This window comes from Sinocyclocheilus anshuiensis, unplaced genomic scaffold (genome assembly GCF_001515605.1).
Source record: "Sinocyclocheilus anshuiensis isolate Anshui unplaced genomic scaffold, SAMN03320099.WGS_v1.1 scaffold1249, whole genome shotgun sequence".
Lineage (NCBI taxonomy): Eukaryota > Metazoa > Chordata > Actinopteri > Cypriniformes > Cyprinidae > Sinocyclocheilus > Sinocyclocheilus anshuiensis.
Window position 1 is genome coordinate 37,766 of NW_015549641.1, and position 24,942 is coordinate 62,707.

The window sequence follows — 24,942 nt, forward strand, 5'->3', positions numbered from 1 at the left end:
CTCAGATCGATCCTCAAGTAGGGAAAAAAACTCACAAAAAAAAACTCCTCTCCCCGCAATGCTTCCACACCTGTCATATACTAAACAAACACATACATACAAATAGCGTGGTTTCACTAAATATGAGCACTCTTGCTCTTGGTCCAATCAGATTAAAGGACCAAAACTAACTGGTATATAAATAAAAACATTCACTTATATAATGGTATATTAATTTGATAATGCTATATATATGTAGCCTACAAATATCAACAAATATCTCCTTGGCCTAAATGTACTGAAACGTATTTCGAGTACTAATACATTCATGAGTTGTCAGCAAAAGCTCAGTATGAAATCTTCACACTTTTTTGCAGGTCTCCTCTCAGGATGTGAAGAAGGAGAACCCTCTCCAGTTTAAGTTCCGTGCCAAGTTCTTCCCAGAAGATGTAACCGATGAGTTGATCCAGGATATCACTCAAAAGCTGTTCTTCATGCAAGTAAAAGACGGCATTCTGAGTGATGAAATCTACTGTCCACCAGAGACTGCGGTGCTTCTGGCCTCCTATTCAGTGCAGGCCAAATTTGGTGATTTCAGCAAGGAAGTGCACAGACCTGGATACCTGACCTCAGATCGGCTCCTGCCTCAACGGTGAGACAATAATAGACTGGCTTAACTGGGGCATGTCTTCCTGGAAGTACAGGATTTGGATTCTGCCATCATTACTCCTCAGCACTTGGTTCTGGATAACAGATAAATGTTTAGAAACTTAGAAAATGAGTCTTTGTCCCTCCTGTTGTTTCATTGCAGGGTTCTAGACCAGCACAAGTTGTCACGGGACCAGTGGGAGGAGAGGATTCAGGTGTGGCATGAGGAACATCGTGGAATGCTCAAGTAGGTTGACATCCTCTCAAAAGTTATCGTTATAGTTACAGTATCTTTACAGCTATCGTTCTTGGTGTGAATGGGCCTCAATGCTAAATGTAGGTTTTAAAATGTCAGTAGATGTGGAAATGAGAAACTAACACTTTAATCAATTGGTCAGTCAAGCACATTTATTGACTGAAGCCTAATAATTGACTTTCTTGATATATCAGTCTATAGGCCCTGGTGGTTTGACGATATACAGTATACCATGCAATTATAGACGCCAGTTGGCAAGTCCAATGTAAACTGGAGGTTGTTTATGGTTGCTAACGTCTCAACTTTCCATATTAACATAGAATTCACCTGAAGTGCAATCGCAGGTGTGCCTATATTAGCTGTTTTACATCTAATTTTATCTTTTGGTTCATATTAAAATTGCATATAAAAAGGAAATAATAATTTCAGGGTTATTTTAGTATTATTGATGTGCTATCAGTATTCATTAATATTTTGAAAGTCTTTTTATTTTTTATATTTATATTTTCATTTTAGTTTTAGTTTTAGTTTTAGTAACTATGATTGATTGATTGATTTTTTTTTTTTTTCAATTGAACTTAGTAATTTAAGAGCTTCAACTAACATTTATTTCAGTTAGTTGTACGGACAACATTTTTTTTACGTTTTTAAATCTAATGTTTATATTTTATTTCAGTTTTATTTTAAATTTTCTAAAAAAAAAATTGAAATTAAGTGCTTTTAGTATTTAATTTACTGGATTATGTCATTTTAAGCTATATGCAATATGATTATGTAATATATAAATATTATATAATGTGTAAAACTCTAGTTATGACTACATTGTGATATACTGTTACGTAAGGGATAATGTACATCCAGCCGGTTGTTATCGCAGAATAACCCCCGACAGGGTGATCATGATCTTGTATCACCCTGAAGGGGTTATTCTGTTATAACAACCGGCTGGATGTACATTATACTGCTTATTACATGGCTACTTGCCACATAAGTAAATAAATAGACACAAAATATTGATTTGAGTGGAAATATTTGAATGCAAAGCTTCTGTGAACAAAGCAGTTGCTAGCAAGCGGCAAGTTCAAACTAGACGGTAGGGCTGCACAATTAATCAAATTTTTAATCGCAATTACAATTATGGATGCCACAATTACGTAATTGTTCAAAGCGGCAATTAATCATTCAAAGTCCACTTATGTTATTCTGCACGCTTAAGATATGTTGTTTTCTTTCTACATGTTATCTTAAGGGTTTTTCCATTGTTTTAGTTTTAGTATAACATTATAATACCATTCATATTTTAACTTTTTTATAATTTAAAGAAGAAACCAATCCGACATTGGAGGCTTAATACTATAGAAAAGCACTAAAGGTGTTTCAGTTAGTGTTTTCAACTTGTTTATTTTCATATAAAAATACGGCGTGCAGTTGCATCAAACAATGGTATAAACATCATTCAATGTAAATTGTGATAATCGTAATTAATAATCGCAATTACAATTTCAAGGGAATAATCGACAGTTATGATTTGTCATAATTGTGCAGCCCTACTAGACGGACATTTAAGGGATACAGTGCAGTAATACCACTTATTACACAAAATTTCACCACATAAATAATTATGGCAATAAAACATATTGATTTAAGACAAAAATGTTTTAAAATCTTACCAGTATGTTAGTTATATCTTATAATCCATTACAATGTACAAAACAATCGTGGCAAAATGGTAGCAGCTGCATTTGTATGAAACGAGAGAGCAAGTCCGCGATACCAGGATGACATAAATAACTGTACATATAATATTGAATTTAATTTGAATATTTTATTGGCTAACCAAACGCAAAGCTTCCACCAAGAAAAACAGTTCCTAGCATGCATATAGCGCCGACTTCAGTTACCCGGATGAGCCCGTGTTATCAGCTTTTACCGGTTGTTATTGAGGGATAACAGACCTCGGAATGTCGCGACTGACCAATCAGAATCAAGTATTCCACAGAGCCGTGTAATAACATAAAATAACATATACTATGCTAAAAGATTTTGGTCACATCATCCACCAACCTATTACAAACTGAAAGTGATCATTCTGTTTTATTCACTGTTCTTAGAGAGGATGCAATGCTTGAGTACCTGAAAATTGCTCAGGATCTGGAAATGTATGGGGTGAACTATTTTGACATCAAGAACAAGAAGGGAACACCGCTGTGGCTGGGTGTGGATGCCCTGGGCCTAAATATCTATGAGAAAGAAGACAAGTGAGTTCAGCCTTTCCTTACATTCATTTGACATTATTCACATCTGAACTGCCATTTCAACTTCACTGTGTCTTCAGCGTGTTTTCTCTTCTTTTAAATATGATTTAAGTTCTCTCCCTTTACATTGTGGCAATACCATGGTAAAATAATAGTATTAGATGGTAATACTGTAGATATATATATTACATGTACTGTATGGTTACCATAATACCATGGTAATTTGGCCTGCACATCCATCATCTTCTCTTAATTTACACCAATCTGTGAAATTTAAGCTATTAAGGAATAGGTTTTGGGATTTTTTTTTCAATGACATGTTGTGATTTAGTTTGACTTGAGGACATTGTTCTTGGAACACGGTGCTCTTCTATCCACGAACAGAGATCTCTCTGTGTGTGTGTGTGTGTGTGTGTGTGTGTGTGTGTGTGTGTGTGTGTGCGTAAGTGCAGTGGCGGCTAATGGCTTTTTCCCCACATTGCCCTCTATTTTAACCATAGCAACAAAGACTGGTTTTTCAAGTTGTGCAGTCCTTGAAAACGTTGGGTGCGGATTGTGAATGTGACTGAGAGAAGGCACCGCAAGTACTTGCATGTAAAGATAAGAAAACCATGTTGCACGACAACCCGTGAAATAGTTCACATTCATTGGATCTTTGCTTGTGTTGTTGTGTTAGCTGTGCTCTTTCAGCTTCAAGGTATCTGCTGAGTGGCCCATATCCTTCACATTTGTTTCAGATGAACTGACCTGAACTGACAACGTCAGTCTCCAAACGCATGTAGTCATCGTTTAACAATGATAGCTATGATGAGAAATGATAGAGAATTTAATAGTCAATGACAAAATGCAGTAAAAGGTGTTTTTGTGTACTTTCTCTTTCCATTATCCCCATCAAATGAATGTTAGAACAAATTATTGAAGGAAGAACAAACAAGCTTCTATTAGAATTCTTATGCATTACCATTATTATTATTATATAATTGGGTAACACTTTATTTTACAGTATCTTTGTTGCACATGTTACATGTACTTACTATAGTAATAACATAAGTGATGCAAAATTACAAGCAACGAACTGTAAACCAGACCTTACCCTACAGCAAGTACATGTTGTTAATTAGTATTACTCTGTACTTGTTTGTGTAATTAGAACAAGGACACCAAGGACACCAAAATATAATAATTTATTTTGATTTTAATACAATTTAGCATTTTCCTTCATTTAAAAGGTAGAATAATCGATTAAAAATATTGTATGCCTTGTGTCCACAAGAGGAAAATCTAAGCAAGCACGTTTTAGCAGCTCTATTCCACCTAGACCAAGTCACACAACAGTCTTTCTGGAACTATGTTCCCACAAGAGCCAATCGAAGCCAAGCAAGAGACATTTTATAGACCAAATGTACAAACATTGCACTACGAGGACAAAAACTATGGCCTTTTTAAAATAATATAAATTATATGAAATTGAACAGTCAAGATTGTGTTCAGTGTTGTATTCTATCCCCTCTTCACCAAAATTACCATAGTTGCAAATATAAAACATTCAAATACGGAATCTCAATGGAAAAGTATTTTCAGTTATTATTATTAATAGTAGTAGTAGTAGTAGTAGCAGTACATTAAACAATCATATTAGCTTAAATTGTTTAAATGGTATAACTTTACAATAAGATCATATTAGATAACATTAGTTGCATTACTTAACGTAAACTAACAATGAAAAATACTTCTAAAGCATTTGTTAATCTTAGTTACTATCCATTTCAACATTTACTAATACATTATTAAAATTAAAAGTTGTATCTGCTGTGTCCAGTTTTTTACTAAATTACCTGTTATAGGTCAATAAACTCCCCACTGGAAGGGTTTCAGGACAAGCACGGCGGATACAACTCAAGCCATTTTTAGCTTTTTATTGCGTACACATACACAATAATTATTCGCAAGCAAGGTAGCCTGTATGTTACTGCTACGCTAGCCTATCAGTTAGTTATATGTGACATTTTAGCTTGTCAGTTAACTAATCAGTTAGGATGCTAGGTTATAAACCGGCAAGTGTACCAGTCCTGATCAACAACAGAACGAAAAATGAAAAAAAACGGCGCATGCGCACTGACTAACTACGCATATACAGATACACAATCTGGTGACTAGGAACGACAATAAGACATATCTGTAACCTAGTAGGATTATAACATATATGAAATATAACATAAATGTGCCTGCATTTAGAATAAGATGGTAAATATACACACCTATTTCTTCAAATACCCCAGAACATAATAACAACATCTATCATTTGTAATATACATACGCAAATAATAGTGACACCTGCTGGAAAGTTCTACACCTCCCACTTGGCCTACTGATTCTAAAATCCAAGTAGGCCACCATGACCACAATTCACTTCTAAATATGAAATCCTTTTCATGACCATGCAAATAACATCGCATACTTGGATATGAACGTATTATGTTACAACATGAATAACTATATCTTCAAGGAAGTTTTAATGTCCAAAACAACACACGTTATCCTTGATGACATTACCTCTCAGACGCACGACGGGGTAAATTGGATACTCAAACCCTCGGGAGCCCCCATTGGGTCCTGCGCGGCCGAGCAGAAGTGAGTTGGGAGTGATTACTTCCACGGTCTCATCTTGTACCTGAGCTCTGGCACCGATAGGTCTCTCATTTGACAGATTAGCAGCCAGGTACAGAAGAGTCTGGAATTCCAGCGCTGTCAGATTACATTCCTTGCCAACACTACTTAACGCTCTCTTGAGTACACGAACTGCTGCCTCAGCTGCTCCATTCCGATGGGGAGAGTCCGCCGGGTGAAACACCCACGTCCAGTCGGTTCCTCTAACTACCGCTTTCTTCTGGACCTGATCCTTGTCGATGTTACTTAGGAACTCATAAAGCTCCTGTAATACTGGTCTGGCGCCCACAAAGTTGGTCCCTTGGTCCGACCAGAGCTTTCTTGGGTGACCCCTGAGAGCTGTGAAGCGCTGGTACGCTTTCAGGAATCCTCCCGTCGACAGATCTTCCACAATGTCAGCATGTACTGCTCTTGAAGCCATACAGCTGAACACCACACCCCAGATTTTCATCTTCGTTCTTCGTCTTACAGTATCTTTAACAACATAGGGACCGAAAAGGTCTAACGTCGTAAACTCGAATGGTGCGGCTGGGTTAGTCCGTTCAATGGGAAGTTCACCCATCACCTGTTTGCACAATCTCGCTTTGATCTTCCTACAATGCATGCAAAAATCAACGACATTTCTGGCAATCCTTGAACCCATCACCACCCATGCTTTAGATCTCACATGGAGGTGTGTGCCAGCAACCCCTTCGTGGATAGCTTCATGGGCCTCTCTCGTGAGAAGAGTGCTGATCCACGCCTTGTAGGGAACTAAGGGTACACCAATATCTTCCTGAGTCAAAGCCTGGATTCTACCATGACATCTTAGGAGCCCTGAAGCCTCATCCCTGCTGACAACGAGTCTGTTTAGCGTCGTCACAGGAAACGTAACTCCATTCTGGGCGGCTAAGCACAGGTCTTGGAATGCAGCTTTGCTTTCCTTTACTGTCAATACGGCCTCCCACTTTGCTGGCTTGGAGGCCCTGCCTACACGGGCCAACCACTTCTTTACAGCTCTGCGGACATAACCAACTACTCCACAAAGTCTAGTAAGAGAACTGCACCTTGTCGGATCCACTTGGTCTATGAGCGCGGCTCCCCACAGAGTCTCCTTCTCCTTAGTCTCAGTTAAGGTCAATTTCATCCCATTTTCTGAGGACACTGAAGCCCCGCTAACTCCATCTGTGACTATTGGATCTTCACCACCAGGGCTGCCAGGATTTAACAATTTCTTGGCTTGAACTCTGGTAAGGACTGCTGAAAAGGCCTTTTTCTGGAGTCTTATTTACCACCTCCCTAGCATCAGTTGACACTTCTGAAGCAGACTTTATGAGCCAGTTCTCGACTGGACTAGATAGAAACTCGGGACCTTTCTGCCACACAGAATCCTCACCCAACAGTTCAGGAGAGCACCCTCTCGTGACTAGATCAGCGACGTTGACCTCGCCTGGTATCCACCACCAGTTAGTTACAGCTCCAGCCTTCTGAATCTCCCCGATTCGGTTCGCAAAGAATGTCTGGAACCCGTAGCTCTCTCTCTGGATGGCTCCAAGCACCGCCTGACTGTCAATGAAATGATATCACTTCTCCACATCCAATCGTCCATGCTTCAACACGTATCCCTTCAGACGTGTGGCAAAGACAGCTCCACATACCTCAGCCTTGACTGCGTCACCTTTCTGGTTGAGAGGAGTTAACTTGGCCTTCGACTCTACCAGCCGAGTGACCACACCATCTGATGTCTCCCATCGCAAGTACAGCACTGCGCCATAGGACTCACAACTCCCATCAGAAAACGTGATTCCCCAGGGTCTACCCTTCCAGCCAGAAGGCGTAAGGCTTCTGTAGAACTTGATGCTACTCAGACGAGCGTACTCTTTGAACAACTCAATTGCCTTTCTTCTGAGCTCGTCAGACAGAGGTTCATCCCAGGTATCTTTAGTAAGCTTACCAGCTTCCTGGAAGGCTCTTCTCACAAGGATTACTCCTTTCTGTTTCACAGGAGTTACTAAACCGATCGGGTCATACAGTCCAGCGACTTGGCTCAGTAGAACACGACGAGTAAGTGGGTTTGGTGTTTTTACTTCCACTTCTTCTTCAGTGAGGTCAATCTCAGTTCTCATCTTCTTCTTCCTACTGGAGAAGTTGATAGAGACCATCTCAAAGAGTTTGTCCTCTTGCACGAGGTAACCAACCCCCAGGGCTTTGTTATCTTCCTCCCTTAACTGGTTAGGCAACGTCAGAGTCACTGGCTTGGACTCTGTCCCGTCTCTCCTCCCACTTTGACCAGACCGGATCCAAGGCTTGAGGTAGAAGCCACCTGCTTTTAGTATTTTCTCCACTCCCTCTTGAATTTGGTTTAGACGGTGTGGGTCATTGTGGGACGTGAGGAGATCATCGACATAGGAGTCTTCCTCGATGACCCTTCTTTCCTCCTTCATATTAGAGAACTGGGGTAACTTCGCGGTCTCTCGCATGGCAACCTGCGCAATACACCCCGCAGGTTTGTCCCCCATGTTCACCCTCGCGACAGCGTAATCCTCAATCTCATCCCCCGGTGAGTCTCTCCACAGGAATCGATGTACATGGACTTCTTGTTCCTCCAGCCAAATCGAATTATACATCTTGGTGATGTCTCCGATAGCCGCATGTTCTCCTTCCCGAAATCTGAGAAGCACCGCCCTGATGGGATTCAAAACGTCTGGACCTTTGAGCAGAATGCTATTCATGCTAACCCCTCCGAACTCCTGGCTGCTATTCCAGACGAGTCGTACTGGCGTGGTCACTGAATGGGGGTTTGGGGCGGTTAGGTGACTCACCCACCACACAGCACCTTTCCAGCTGTTCATAACATCTTTAGGAGCTTAACAGCAGCTGCCCTCTCTACCATCTCATGGACTTGCCTCAGGTAAGCCTCTTTCCACAGAGGGTCTCTCGTGAGCCGCTTCTCAGTCCTCAGGAACGTTGCTTCCACAGCCTTTCGGTTGTTAGGAAGAGAGACTGGGTTTTCCTTCCAGGGGTACTTCGCATCCCAGTGGGGCTGATCGCTGTGAGCGTCTCTCTCCCTGAAGGTTAGACCTTCCTTTATTATCTCCAGCTCTTTCTCATCAACCAGGGACATCTCCTTTCCTCCCGGCGAGCACTTTCCACAGCGACATCCTCCACAGATTGGGTCACAGGCAGCACCGATGCTGTCCCACTTTAGCCACTCAAGGACCTCTTTATTGCACGCTGCTGTCATTCGAACTTCTACTCTGTTTTCTTGCTCCAAATGTCTTCCTGGCCTTCCCACAAAGTGTTCTTCAACCTTGAAGGCTACTGTTCTCATTGAATGAGCAAAGTGCGTCTTCGACTGCCAAGCAGCTATCTCCACTTCTTCAAAGAGGTCTGGATGCACACCACTCACGAACTTGCCCAGAGGACCATCCCACAACACTAGATCGCCAACCCTTTGCAGTCTTTTCGGAGCTAATCGGCCTTCACGAGTGCTGATTAATAGATCGATCTTCTTTGGGCGGGCCAGTTCTCCCGGCTCCACTTCAGGGAAAAATTGCTCTAGCCGCTCCGATTTCACCTCTCGATCCACTTTGGCGATGTCTTCCATCCCATAGCAAATCATCTCGTGGAGTTTAAGGGTTCCTTGGGAGGTCCACACTTTTATTTTCACGAGATACCTTTTTGTATCAACTTTCACCTTCATCGTACCGACACCATACACGACAAGGGAGATCGGTTCCCCGGTCAGTCCGAGCCTTTCCGCAGCTTGGTGTGTGATATAATTCGTGTCAGAAGCGAGATCGACCAAAGCTCCAAGGCTGTCTCCTCTCTTTGTCGTGACAGGCTCGAGCATCATGAGGACTGAATGTTCTTTCAAGCCACTCTGACCTTTCAGACTCTTGCCAGAACACACTATCGACGTTGCCTTGTTAGTACAGGCTCTGCGGACAGCCTCCAACTGGTAGGGAGTCAGTCCCAACTCGGCGAACACAGCTTCTTGCTCCTCTGTCGGACCTCGAGTTCCCCTCTTTTCCTCTGCTTTGTTTTCCCTCCTACCAGCGTCTTTCTTTGTTGATGCTTTAGGGCAAAGGAAATAGTGGTGGTCTGCTGGAGTGTCGCCTTTCTTACACTCTTCTTTACGACAGAGAAACTTTGGAGTGCAGTCACTCTCGACTCCGTGAACTTCCAAGCACTTTGTACATGCTTTTACCTTTTTCACTTGAGGTCTCTTCTCTGACAGATTAGCTTTTCTGAAAGTGTTACAACGAAACAGTTGACCTCCGTGATCTCCATCACACACGGCACATGGTAACTGCTTGGAGTCCCTTTTTACTTCACTTGCTGAAGTCTTAGTGAACGACTTCTTCTCTCTCCATCTGTCACCTGGTTTCTCCCGGTGGCTTGATCTCTCGGGAGCATTAGCAACGACTTTTGGTCATCCAGGAACATCAAAAGCCTGTCGAAACGGTTTCCAGGATGAACGTCGTTCACAGGGTTTCTCACACACATGAGCCACTCTCTTTTCATAACATCAGGGAGTTTACTCTCCAAAGACCGAATCACCAGCTGATTCCGTACAGCGTCTTCACACCCCAGGTCTGTGAGGTCCAATACTGCCCTCTCCACTGCTAGAATCAACTCTAACGTTTCTCGTGGCTGATGGTTCTTTACAGCAGGTCGTGATTGAAGCTCCAACACAATCTCTTCGGCTGTTTGTGCTTTTCACCATAACGGTTCTCCATTTCCCTGAAGATATCGTTTGCATCTCTGCAGCGCAACAGCCTGAGTTCACTTTTCACAGACTCACTTATACTGTCTAGTAAGTGAAGTTTCTTGCATTCCCTTGACCCCGTAGGTTCCGCTTGCGCCTGGATACTTTCCCATTCAGCCTTCCAACGCCAATAACCCCTCCTGTCCCCGGAGAATTTAGGTAAGCTTATGGGTGTGAGCCTTATTTTTGGTCGGGCCCACTGAGAGCTGCTATCCCCACCGGCGTACAAACCAGGGCTACTATATGGCATGCTACTACTTTGTCCCATGCTGAGATCGACGGGCGGAGTAGCACGATCGCTCAGCAGTTGTGGCGTGCTGGCAAGAGTTGGAGGTAAGGCGAAACTGACACCAAGTCCACTATCAGACTTCCTTGACTGCAGAATTGGTTGTAACGTTTGTTGGGGGGTATTGTGTACGGTAGCTGCGACATACCTGCTCTGAGGTTGACTAGTGACTATAGAACCTCGAGCTATACAGGTAGAGATGCTTGCTCTGTCTGTAGACATGAATGAAGGAGAGCTCGTAACATATACAGTTCCCCGCCCCTCAATGGGCGGATTAACAACAGCAGGCTGACTGTTAACAGGTGGAGTAGCAATGGCAAGGGTTACTGGTTGGGTAAAGGTGATGCTATTCGCAGCTGTAAGGCTGTCGTTCTCAGCTATGACATGCCCACCGACCGCGTCATCGCCTCTCTCATCTTCGTCCTCATTCTCATGTCTGTATGCCCACCCATCCGTCAGTTGCTCTTTATCCTCTCTCAATGATAAAAAGAGCATCCATTTGTCTCTTCCATGTGGCCGATAATCTCTCCAAGTGCACACAGCCTCCTTGAGTTCATGGAGCTTCCTATCCAGTTTACCACTTTCGACCCTTTGCTGCGTCCATGGCACTTTACCTGTGTCAAGCGCCTCAGCTCGATCAAAAGCAGACTTGAACTGTGTTACAAGAGCGTCTATGTCTGGCCCTGCATACTTAGACCACAGCATTTCCATGATCTTGCTCTCCGTTTCAAGGAATTTGTGCTCACTGGCATCTCTCCTCGTCACAGCGTCCCGCGACTCACTGTCGGCACCTGTCGGGTCTATCTGGCTCTGTGAGTCAACATACTCATTACTGACATCAAGGAGTTTGTTATAATCGTCCTTCAATTTCGCTAACTCTTCTGACAACTCAACTTCACGTAAACGGCTAGCACTGACTTCAAGGCGGTTCATTCTTGTTGTAAAGATTCGTTGCGCGTTTGAGCGTTCCCGCTTTAAACTCTCCAGATCTGCCATTTCTGTCTCTTTTTTCCTCTTCCCGGTGATCAGAAACACTAAAATCACTTTTTTAGCAAAAAGAATCGTTCAGAAGAATCGACTCAAACGATTCAACTCAGCTGTTATGTCTGGTAGCTGCATTGTTAGCTCCGCTGCTATTATTATCCACCCAGCCTTACTCACGGTTGTAGAAGTTATTTAGCCCTTTAACGGTCCCGTTAGCTCTTGGCTTCGGCTCCTCCGTTGCAGTGGTGTTGTTAACGGCCGCTTCCTTCTCAGAATACGGGTCTCCGATCCTGACGTCGGTCATCAACGATGGCTTCTCCTCCACTCGGTGTCCGTGAATTCTCGAGCACGGCTCCGACAACGGTTTATAACTGTCCAGTTTTTTACTAAATTACCTGTTATAGGTCAATAAACTCCCCACTGGAAGGGTTTCAGGACAAGCACGGCGGATACAACTCAAGCCATTTTTAGCTTTTTATTGCGTACACATACACAATAATTATTCGCAGGCAAGGTAGCCTGAATGTTACTGCTACGCTAGCCTATCAGTTGGTTATATGTGACATTTTAGCTTGTCAGTTAACTAATCAGTTAGGATGCTAGGTTATAAACCGGCAAGCGTACCAGTCCTGATCAACAACAGAATGAAAATGAAAAAAGGCGGCGCTTGCGCACTGACTAACTACGCATATACAGATACACAATCTGGTGACTAGGAACGACAATAAGACATATCTGTAACCTAGTAGGATTATAACATATATGAAATATAACATAAATGTGCCTGCATTTAGAATAAGATGGTAAATATACACACCTATTTCTTCAAATACCCCAGAACATAATAACAACATCTATCATTTGTAATATGCATACGCAAATAATAGTGACACCTGCTGGAAAGTTCTACACTGGTAGAATTAACACGTAAGCGTCCATTTCTACTTGCACACATGAGGGACTAATAAGAACTAATATACATACGCAAATAATAGTGACACCTGCTGGAAAGTTCTACATGCTGACATTATTTAATGGAAATGAGTTAACATTAACAATGAACAGTTAATGAATGTTAACAAAGATGAATAAATACTGTAACAAATATGCAATAACTAATGTTATCTAATGTCTTGTAAAGTGTTATCATTAAAATATGGTTACCATTATGATTTACTTTTTTTTTTTTTTTTTTAAAGAGTATTTAATCAAAATAAAAAAGAACAACTGAATGAGCTACAAGTGCACGATCTTACATACCATTTTTATTACCATCATTAATTTTAACCTTTTATATAATTTGTTTTAGGAATCATTTGTGGCGTGTAATGCGAGGTGTGCCACAATAGCTTTGTGTTCTCTCGGCTACGCATAGAAACAGTGTGACATGCATGTTTGAAGGCGTAGTTGTAACGACACTCCCATGAGCTTCACAAAGAGATCACACGGCACACTCCTTACTGCGATGATGTCATCCGCTCACGTTAATCACAGGCCCGACCTTGTCTTTACATTCCTTGAGTATCTCAGCGTTGGACCGTCATGCCTGTGCTACAACATTCTCATTGCATTACAAACTCATCTCGGTGCTAATATTTAGATTTTTGCTCAATCAGCAACCGGAGACCTGATTGTTGTCATCCATGTCTTTCTATGGGGATTTCAGGTTTTATCCACCCTACAATGTTTGTTTTGCGTGACTGTATGTTCGGGAATGAATACCTAACATCTCTCATGATTTCATCATTGTCTTTACAGACTCACTCCGAAAATTGGATTCCCCTGGAGTGAAATAAGAAACATTTCCTTCAATGATAAGAAGTTTGTCATCAAGCCTATCGATAAAAAAGCTCCAGTAAGTGAAACTATGATTGTGACACAAGCCGCCTTCATACCTCACAGTCCCACCTGAAACTGAAAAACTGCTTCGGCGAGAATAAAACTTGTTTTATTCCACTCTAATATACAAACACACCAGTGTTTGAACATCTAGGATTACATTTGGGATACAAAATCCAATTTAAACAGCTTTAGGATTAAAACAAAATGTTAAAGAAGTGTTATGATAAAAAAACATGTCATTATTTGCACCATTTGGAAATTTGAGACATTGAGCACATAAACTTTGTACAAAATGTTGTTGAAGCACAAGATGCTCTTTAAAAACTTTAGACATCATGCTGGATAACATAATTATCAGGTTTTACACAAAAAGGGTCTCATACCAGATATTTCAGCTTCTCTAAAAGGTTCTGTTATGGTGATTAATTTGTAATAATAATAATACATGTTAAATAAGAAAAATTCTAAATAGCTTCTTAACTGGTGGTCTCAGACTTTTGGACCACACTATATCAATGTGACAGTGTTGTTATTGTTAATTAAAACTAAAATGATTAAATTATTATTGTTAATTGAAATAAAGCTAAAATAAAATATAAATATTAAAAAAAAAACTTAATTAGAAATATCGCTTAATTAGAAATGTTGAATAAATGAAAACTTGTGCTAATCAAAAGTAAATCAATTGACAAAAAGATTGAATTCAAGATTTGGAGGTAATTTTAAAAAGCTGGCCATTTTTGAATGGGAACAACAATTAGATTAAGGATATTCAGCACAGCACTATTATAAATACTATTAGAGTGTATAAATGACACTGAAACAACACCGCAATTACAATCACAAACATGACAAAAAGATGCTTTCTAGGGACTGCTTCAGCTGTGTTTTGACACACAAACACTAAATCACTGTAACGTCTGCAGGTTCACAGTCAAGAGTCATTAGTTTTAGCAGGGCTGTTTTGGCTGATAAACACCAGCAGTCAGTGTCCTCTGACAGGCTGGCCTTCATAGAGCATTATCTCTGTGCGTCAGAGCCGGTCTGTCTAAGGCTGCTCAGAACAACAGCTTTCTGTAGGTTTTACATTTACGTTATCACAGGACTTTATTATATAAATACACAGAGTTATCAGTCTGATCAAAGATCAATAAATTGAATGGTTTATAACCCCTGCATCAACATATCTTGTCTCTTCCTTCTTAACTCTGCAGGATTTTGTGTTCTACTCCCCGCGGTTGCGCATTAATAAACGTATCCTACAGCTGTGTATGGGGAACCATGAGCTTTACATGCGCCGCAGGAAGCCGGACACCATCGAGGTGCAGCAGATGAAAGCACAGGCTCGAGAGGAGAAACAACACAAACAGATGGAGAGGTGAGAATGAATCACCATGGTGACGTGAGGACTGATTTTGTCTCATCAGCAGATGCTGCAGTATATAAAAGAGACTATATTCTACACTTGTGTATCATCCTATTTCTTAACTAGAAACGTTGGCTTCCCAAAGCCTGATATGAATTGAATTTTGTTTTGTTTTGTATTTTGTTGTTTTGTTGTTGTGTTTTGTTGTTTTGTGTGTTTTGTTTTGCTTTGATTTTTGTTGTTTTGCTTTGTGTGTTTTGTTTTGTGCGTTTTGCTTTGTTTTTTTGTTGTTTTGTTTTATTTTGTGTTGTTTTGTGTGTTTTGCTTTGCTTTGTTTTTTGTTGTTTTGTGTTGTGTTGTATTTTGTTGTTTTTTGTTTAGTTTTGTTGTTGTTGTCGTTTTTGTTTTGCCTTTATTCAACTCCAGTTGGTTTGTTGCTGCAAAATACTTTCCAAATGGCTGGCATTTAAACAGTTTTTTGTGTTGTGATTGGCTGATCAAAGTTCACATTGCTGCCGATCAGGGTGGGCCGAGTGAGTGGTCGTATGTCAATCTACTCATGTTTGTGACATCATGAAACCATAAAGATCTCTGAAGAAGCTGTTTGTGCAGCTGGTTAAGGACCTTTGAATAATTAACATCAGACTATGAGCAGGGAAAATTGAGTTTTGTAATATATGACCACTTTAACATAGTCTCCCTTGGCAGGTCAGAATGAGAGATGCCTTTTGGTATGGGTATAGAGCGACGTCACTGTGCATCTCTTTTGTTGTGTCTTATCTACAGAGCTCAGCTGGAGGGTGAGAAGAAGAGACGAGAGGCCATAGAGAGAGAGAAAGAGCAGATGGAGAAGGAGAAACAGGATCTGGTGATGCGACTGTACCAGTTTGAGGAGAAGACCAAAAAAGCAGAAAAAGGTAAGGCGTCAGGGTCCAGCGTGTTTGATTTTAATTAGAAAAATATAAGAAACAATCTTATTTTGATTTGATTTAAAATATTTTCATGTCTAATGCAAGATGATTGTATTTCATGCATTCACATAACCAGATAAAACAGCCAACATATGAATTCTCTAGAATGTGAGGAAAATGTCAAGCTTTATCATGTTTATATATTTTTATTTCAGAAAAGACTAAATACAGTCACTTTGGTCTTTTCAGTTTATGTAACCTTTTAGCTTGTTACTCTGTAAAACAGAGATATTATACTTTGATCATGAATGTGCTCAAGCTGACAATACCATTTGACTGGCAATACAAACACAAGATGGTGTCATACTGCACCTGTTACACTGTCTCCGCTGTTCGCATGTCATGTTTCTTTTGTGTTTGCCACAAAGCTTGCCTTTCTGATATTCAGTATAAGTCATCATTTTTAAGCAAGGATTTTTTTCATTCAGAAATTTCTAAAAAATATATTTATTCTTTGTTTTTGTCATGGGAACAGTAAAATATGTGTTGTTATTCGGGATTGAATAATGTTACTGAATCTTGTGGCCATTCATAGCAATCTCTGACCACAGTCCAACAAAGCTTTCTGAATGTCTGTTTATGAGCTCTGTCACAATATTACATAATTTCTGCCTTTTTCATCAGCTTAAATGAAAATTCTGTCTTTTGGGGCCTATATGAATTTTTTTTCCCCATGGAGCACAAAAGGAATTATATGAAGCAGAAAGTCCAAGCTTCTCTGTTTACATACAATGAAAGTGAAATGGTGTCCACAGCTGTCAAGCAAGAGTTCAGTGAATATCAACTGCTCTTCACACAAAGCTATTGTATGGCTTCACATAATTTGTAATATAGTGAAAGGGTCATAAGTACTTTTATGGTGCTTCATTGGGCCTTTCTGGAAATTGACAGCCCTTGGTTCCCATCCACTTTCATTGTACGGATTTCTCATTTGTTCCAAGGGAAAAAGGTCATACAGTATTTGTAAGGACATGGGAGTGAGTAAATTATGACATATTTTGAATTTTTGGGTGAACTATCCCTTCAAAGTAGAATAATTACAGGGACTGAAACTTCTTCTTAAGATGTATCAATAGTTACTCTTTAAATTAAATCGGGATGCATGTTTTCAGACCTGCAGGAGCAGATGCAGAGGGCCATGCAGCTGGATCGTGAACGGAGGCTGGCAGAGGAGGAGGCCGCAAGATTGGAGGCAGAGAGGCAAGCAGCACTGTTCGCAAAGGAGGAACTGGCCCGTCAAGCCCAGGATCAGCTGAAGAGTCAGGAACAACTGGTGAGAGCCCAACACACTTTCTCTTAAAAAATTACTTTGCCTTCACACGTTTTTTTTTTTTTTTTCCCCCATTAAAAATCCTCCCCATTCATCTCTCTCAGGCTGCTGAGCTGGCAGAACATACTGCTCGTATTGCACTCCTTGAGGAAGCCAAAAAACGCAAAGAGGAGGAAGCTATGACATGGCAGAGCAGAGTAAGACATAAACCCATACTGGAAATGGGGATATCACCTTTTTTACCCCTGATGAGTTTGCATTCCTGCAGATTTGTTCAAAAGCTCTCTGTTTATCCCTAGCTGTGGTGAATTATTGAGTTCTTCGATAATTGGATTGGTAGTCTGATCTTTGTGGTGTTGGACTGTGTTCTTCCAGGCACAAGAGGCCCAACATGACCTGGTGAAGACCCGCGAGGAGCTTCACACGGTGATGACGACGCCGCCTCCCCCTCCACCACCACCTGCATATGAACCTGATGAGAATGAGTTTGAAGATGGGGAGAGCAACAGTAGCTACAGTGCAGACCTGCCGACAGGTGGTATCAATGACCACCGCTATGAAGAACAGCGAATCACTGAGGCCGAGAAGAATGAACGAGTTCAGAAACAGCTGTTGGTAAGTATAACATTGCAGTATCAACTGGTTGAACTTTCCTAGTCTCCATATTAGAGCTTAGGGCAGTGGGAGCCAACCCTGCCCCTGGAAAGCTACCTTTAGTTCCAACTTTGCTCCAACACACCTGCCTGTTATTTTCAAGTAATCCTGAACACCTTGATGAACTGGTCCAAGTGTGTTTGATTAGAGTTGGAGCTAAACTGTGCAGGAGGGTAGCCTTCGAGGAGCCCTGGCCTTGGGTTATTACTGAAATCAATATGATTATTGAACACATAATAGTGTGTATTCATAATAGATCATATTAGATGATATTCTAGAGTTTAGGTGTTTCTGTAATACAGCCCCTGTAAAGCTACCTTCCTGCAGAGTTTTGTTCTTGTGCACGTGTCAAATTCCACTCCTGAAGGGCTACTGTTCTATTAGCTGGTTCTGGTGTGTTTAATTAGGGTTGGAGCTAAACCAGGGCCTTATCCGAAATCACCCCCTATACCCTCATTCACTATTCGCTACATTGGTCCACTAATTCAGTTCAGAAGGAGTGAATGAAAATTCGGACACTTGAGTGCACCAGAAGGACTGCCGCTTTTGCATAGTTTGTGCTTGCTGTTTAATAATCATTTGAAACTGGCAAACTGGCAGCTCCAGTAGTAAGTTGAAAGGATTTATCTTGACTCTGAAAGTATGTATAAACCCTATTTAAAATATTTAATATCAATTTACCGTGAATTTATACCTGTATCATATTACGCTGTACGCTGTGGATGAGCGCTTTGTAAAATGAATGGATGATGGATGATTCAGCTGTGGGCGACATCTTCTGGTGAGACATGGCAATTCATTCGGTGCACGACTCTCACGGTGCATTATGGGTATTTGCTAGCCGTTGAGCATACATCAGTTGTACACTCGTTATTGCTGTGCATTGTGCGATTGAATGAGTGCACTCGATAATGTCCTCTAAGGTGTCGAACACCACTAAAAATGGCTTGTTTAATAATCATTTGAAGCTGGCAGCTCCAGTAGTAAGATGAAATGATTTATCTTAAACTCTGTCATGGAAATTATGTATAAACCCTAGTTCAACCATTTAATAATCAATTTACAATGAATTTATACTTGTATCGTGTTACGCTGTACGCCATAGACGAGCATTTTGTCAAATTAATGGATGATGGATGATTCTGAGCGGGCGCCATCTTCTGGCGCGACGCGTCAATTCGGTGGGCAACTCTCACAGTGCATTATGGGTATTCTCTAGCCATTGAGCATGCACCTGTTGCGCACTCGTTTTTACGGTGCATTGTGGGACTGAATGGGTGCACTCGAGAACGTCCACTATGGTTTCGGACACCACTACAAATGGCTGTCCCCTCAAATAGTGCCCTATGTAAGGGTTATAGGGGGTGATTTCGGATACAGCCCAGGTGTGTCCAATCCTGCTTCTGGAGGGCCAAAGTCCTGCAGAGATTAGCTCCAACTAGCTTCAACACACTTGCCTGGAAGTTTCTAGTGAGTCTGAAGACTTGATTAGCTGGTTCAGATCTCTCTGCAGGACAGTGGCCCTCTAGGAACAGGTTTGAACACCCCAGAGCTAAACTCTGCAGGATAGTGAGTTTGATCCCCCTGTTCTGTGCCTTCATTAACTTTAGTCCAACACCAATAAGCCAACTAATCAAGTCTTTAAAATCAAAGTCTTTACCAGGGTTGTTGGCATCGGAATTAAACCATTCCTGCACTCTAGATAGATACCTTCCTGTAACGTCTTATTGGTCCCAGACAAGGGACTGTAATCTTGAAAGCCTTGGTTAGATGGTTCAGGTGTGTTTGATTAGGGTTGGACCTAAGCTCAGAGGGACAGTGTGTCTCAAGGAGCAGGGTTGAATACCCCTGTCCTAAACAACATTCCTATTAACCTGTCATTGCCCTCTGATTTTAGGCTTGGGGCCTAGAACAGGGTTACTGATTCTGACTCATAGAGATCCACTTTCCTGCAGAATTTAGATCTAACGGTAGCCCCTGAACCAGCTCGTCAAGATCTTTGGGTTTACTTAAAAAAAAAAAAAAAATTAATCTAGACTCTGTAAGAATAGCCCCTATCCCACTGAAGGAACTAATCAGGAATTGATTGAGTAAATACTTGCACATAAGGTGTCAGTTGATTTGTTTGATTTCTAACTCCCATGTAAATAACATAAAACCAACAAAAGTATCCAGAGAGTTATAAAAGTTTGGCTGTGATCCTGCCATCCTCTATCATCATAGCTGGGTTCCCATTGTAGGTGCAAATGCAAGAGAATAAAGTCTCTTCAGGTGTGTAGGTCGACTTCAGGGCTCTAAGCCTTCTTGGGGAGTATGAACTACTGTGTGTCAGAAAGTGGCTAATATAGCTCTCTGTGAGTAGGAATGATTAACCCCTGTCCTAAAACAACATCTATTAGCAATTTGCCTTTATCTTTAGGGGAACGTTGGGGTTAGGTTTAGGGTTGGATAGACCTAGAGCTATTCTTGGTTGAGATGAATAGTTAGTTGTCTAGCACCAGGGATGTCTATAAACATGAAACATGTCCTACTTTGTCTCATAGAATTAACTGTTGTACCGCTAACAGATCTTTGTTGGTCCTGGGCAACACTCTTATCAACCAAACAGATTTTGGAAATAGGATTAGGTTTAGGATTTAGGCTCGGGCTGGGGCTTGACTTATAAACCTATAATTTCCCTCTGCCTGTAGGGTTAGTTAATAATTAGGGTTAGGAATGGTCAATGTGATTTTGCCAAGTAGGTCATGTTCCTGAAATATCAAACAGTCCAAACACAATTATCCCAGAACAGTTCAAACACTATCCCTTCCCCAAACGCCAACCGTAACACATTCCTAACCTACATCAGAGGGAACTATAGATCAATAAGAATGTTATCAACTAGATATCCAATTGTTCTGAATGGGTTTAGGGGCTGACATAGGCCTAAACAACAATGTTCCAGGTTGTTAATCCAAACACATTTGGGTTGGGACTGTGATTGTTTGAAGTCCTACACTCTTAAAAATAAAGGTGCTTCAAAAGGTTCTTCAAGCGATGCCATAGAAGAACCATTTTTGGTTCCACAAAGAACTATTCAGTCAAAGGTTCTTTAAAGAACCATCTCTTTCTTACCTTTTTATAATCTGAAGAACCTTTTTTCGCCCCAACGAACCTTTTGTGAAACAGAAAGGTTCTTCAGATGTTAAAGGTTCTTTATGGAACCATTTATACAAAAAGGTTCTTCTATGGCATCGTGAAGCACCTTTATTTCTAAAGTCACATGGATTCAGCTCTAATCGCTCTCTAAAGTCACGGATCAAAGCATCATCACTAAATTTCTGACATTATCTTCTTTACAGGCTCTGACATCAGAGTTGTCCCAAGCTCGTGACGACACCAAGAAGACTCCGAACGACCTGTTGCACACAGAGAATATGCGCGCCGGCCGAGACAAATACAAAACTCTCCGGCAGATCCGCCAAGGCAACACTAAACAGAGGATTGATGAGTTTGAGGCCTTATAAAATATCTGGACCAGGAAACTTTGGGAGGGAGGGAGGAAATGAGTCTCAAAGCCCTTGTCCATTTTCTTTCGTTCCCTATGTATGAGTGGTCAATGCAAGAGGCACAACCTGCGCACATGTACCGTACACGCACACAGTAATACAACAGATTTGATTCGTTTAATATGAACACTGGGTCAACATGCACTAAAAATGCACACTTTTTTTGTCATTACGGTTAATATACATAAACACAGATATGTTTACCCCTTAGTGGTGTACATCGAATTTAACGGTAATATTTTACAGTAAGGTTCTATACTGTAGCATTAGTTAATGTATGAGGAGTCATGAACATTTTTAACATCATTTATTAATGTTTGGTCATTTGTTCATTCTTGGTTTGTAATGCTAATTAGTGACGACTCTTAATGTTTATTTATATAGTATATATAGCAATTAACATTATCCAAGATTAATAAATTGTTCAGTTAATTGTGTTAACGTATACAGCCTTATTGTAAAATATTACCAATTTCACAAATGCACACCAGTTTCACAGAATGTACTGAAGTCTGCTTTTGCCATTAAAATATGAAACTAAATAACATTTAAACACACGTGCCAACAATGCATCCCCCTTTTGTTAAATATGTGTTTGCAATTCAATAATCTGGCCAAAATATAGTTTTAATTCGTTTTGGGTTGTAATAAGTGGTTGTACTTTTTTTCGCCCCTTTTTCTTGTTAATGATCCACTCGGCACAAGACTTGGCAGTATAATCGTAATTTTATGTATAGTCTTATATTAAAACTCTTTCATTAATGTTGAATATATGCTGTATTGCCAGGTTATTTGTTATAGTGTTTATTTATTCAGTCTTTGGGTTATTTAAGGTTTATGGGTACTTTTCTTCTTTACTAATGACTACAGATTCATTTATTGAATTCTGTACTGACCCAAATGATGATCGTATTAGATTCTTTTTTTTTTTTAGAAGATATTCATATTTAAGTTATACTTTTTTATATATATATTTTGGATTGTTCGAATGCATCGTTAGATTTCCTACATTAGATACAAACTGATTTTTTTTTTATAACTTAGTTACTGAATGTTTATTGCCATGACAGTGGGATGAAGGAAGATTTGTTTAATAGACTTTTGTAATCTCAGTAGGTATCTAAATGGATTTTGATATACAGTATGCTGTTGGTGGTTCTCTAAGCAGAGAGTTTCTCACAGACTTGCTAGCAGCTCTTCATATTTTAATTAAAACTATTAAAAATAGCATAAATCAGGTAGTGTTAAGACACCTTTACTCTGCTGGTGGGACCAAATGTAAAATATATCCAACAGAAGAATGGAGTTTTTAGACATTCAGATTTATGAGCGACATGCAAATGGGTGAATATGGCAATTTGGTAAATTGTTTCTGTAATGCCTGTAACCATGTGGTGCCACTTTCATAAACACAGAATAGTATTTTATTTTTTTTGTACAGAGGCTGAAGGTCTTAATTCATTCTTGATTTTCCACAATCAAAATCAGCCGTTTTAATCACTTGCAGCACTTTGAGCGCATGTGTTTGAAATATAACTTGATATCATCCATACACAAATAAGCTTTTCACACTACGCACTACCAACCAGTGGCAGATGAGGGAGTGTTTTGACAGGGCTTAACATTGTTTTTAACCCTGCGTTATGAAGCTGAATTGTGGTACCAAAGCTATACGAGTAATTAACCCAGTTTAAGAACTAATTGACCCTGGGTTAACATTTTAAAGTGTGACTTATGTGTATAATAGAAATGAGTTATTATATAAAGCAGTAGTAATATAAACTCAATTATCAAGCTTCAACAAATGGATTTATTTATTTTCCCCTAAAAGGTGTTTATTATATTAGAAATAAAGATTTATGATGAACAGATCTGGGTGTGTTTTATTTAAGAACAGAGTACTGCACCACATGCCATCTTTGTGGATCTATTTAGTTTATTAAATAAGTTATGAAATGATGAAAATTAAATAATATATACTGTATATATATATATATAACAACAACAAAGAAAATGGATCATGTCTGAAGAAATGAGAAGAAGGCACTTTTAAGACGATCTGGGCATTTGTTTGTCATGATTCTGGTTCTTCGCAAGCCTGTAAGCACAACAGATCACTGCCAGGATCTGTGGGTTGAGTTATTCAGTTATGACCTCATGCTTGTGCTGACATGTGCATGAAGTGGAAGAACGAAGTCATGCCACTCTCCTGGCATCTGCTGCAGGCGTTGCCATGACGATTCTGCCAAAATAAGCAGACAGAATGACATACAAGTCCTTTTTTTTTTTGTGTGTGGACATTATTTTTAGAGAAGCCTACTGGTGCTCATTTATTGATGTCAAAAATAACTACTGACGTCAAAAACATATATAACTGGAGTCTTGATCTCATGTGAGTGTACAGTTCATGCGCATTTAGGTGTTAAACTTTTAGTGGAAAATACCTAGTCCACCTTTAATGTCTGTTTAGTGTGGGGAACTCACCTCCGTCCAGTCGTGCTGATCTCAGTAAACGGTCAGTGAGGCTGAAGGTGTTTTTCTCCCACAGGTTGAGCTGCAGCGTGGCCTGCTGGAGCGCCTGACGTGTGAATCTGCTGAAGTTCATTTGGACAGAACCAGTAGTCTTCTTCAGCGCTGGAGTTCTCTGCACTAGCTCTCGATCTCCAGGAAGGCAAAGGATTCTAAGAAGACATTAAAACCCAATTAATGCAGTCATGTGCCATATATGCCTGCAAATATTATGGCACAACATTTACTGTATATTCTTGTGGAAAGGAGAGTACAGATTCACAGTCATTTTTTTATACAGTACTGTTCAAAAATCAGGCCAGTAAGTTTTTTTTTTTTTTACTCTGTAAGAATATTACATTAAGCATCACATATATGCATTAAGCATTACATTAATAATATTACAAAAGATTTAGAATTTAAATAAATGCTGTTCTATTAAATATTATTTTCATCAAATAAACCTGAAAATATTAAGCCTTTAACAATATGAAATATTATAAAATCAGCACATAAGAATAATTTCTGAAGGATCATGTGACACTGAAGACTGGATGAAGACTGAAAATTCAGCTTTGCAATCACAGGAATAAATTACACCTTTTATTATCTACCTTTTTTTTATATATATCTATCTCACTATATTACTACCATAATGTGCATAGAAGACTTGTGTGTGTGTGTATGTATATACATGTATATATACATGTATATATATATAAGATTTTATATATAACAACTATACTTTTATAGCAAATATTTTATGTATCCTAAATACACACTATTATTATAATAATATATAACATTGAACATTATGCATTAAAACTATTTACCTTAGCAAACCTAATGATTTGGTTTGCACAATATTCGGGAAACTGTGAGAGAAAAATAACTGAATATCGTTCATTTGATTATTAATGATGAAACTCCTTTATAATTTGTAGTAAAGTCTCTTATA

General features: G+C 40.0%; 1 protein-coding gene across 2 annotated transcripts in view; it reads left to right on the top strand.

Moving 5' to 3' along the window:
* LOC107659875 (ezrin-like) overlaps window positions 1-22,247 on the top strand; it is a 33,801-nt gene extending 11,554 nt beyond the window's left edge. For both annotated transcript variants that reach the window (XM_016448972.1, XM_016448973.1), the window contains 10 exons: window positions 357-631; window positions 791-874; window positions 2,995-3,141; window positions 13,584-13,680; window positions 14,882-15,045; window positions 15,820-15,950; window positions 17,117-17,277; window positions 17,379-17,471; window positions 17,650-17,889; window positions 21,270-22,247. In XM_016448972.1, coding sequence (XP_016304458.1) covers window positions 357-631; window positions 791-874; window positions 2,995-3,141; window positions 13,584-13,680; window positions 14,882-15,045; window positions 15,820-15,950; window positions 17,117-17,277; window positions 17,379-17,471; window positions 17,650-17,889; window positions 21,270-21,434 — 1,557 coding nt within the window. In that variant the 3' untranslated portion in view covers window positions 21,435-22,247. The remainder of the gene's footprint in view (window positions 1-356; window positions 632-790; window positions 875-2,994; window positions 3,142-13,583; window positions 13,681-14,881; window positions 15,046-15,819; window positions 15,951-17,116; window positions 17,278-17,378; window positions 17,472-17,649; window positions 17,890-21,269) is intronic.
* The last annotated feature ends 2,695 nt before the right edge of the window (window positions 22,248-24,942 follow it).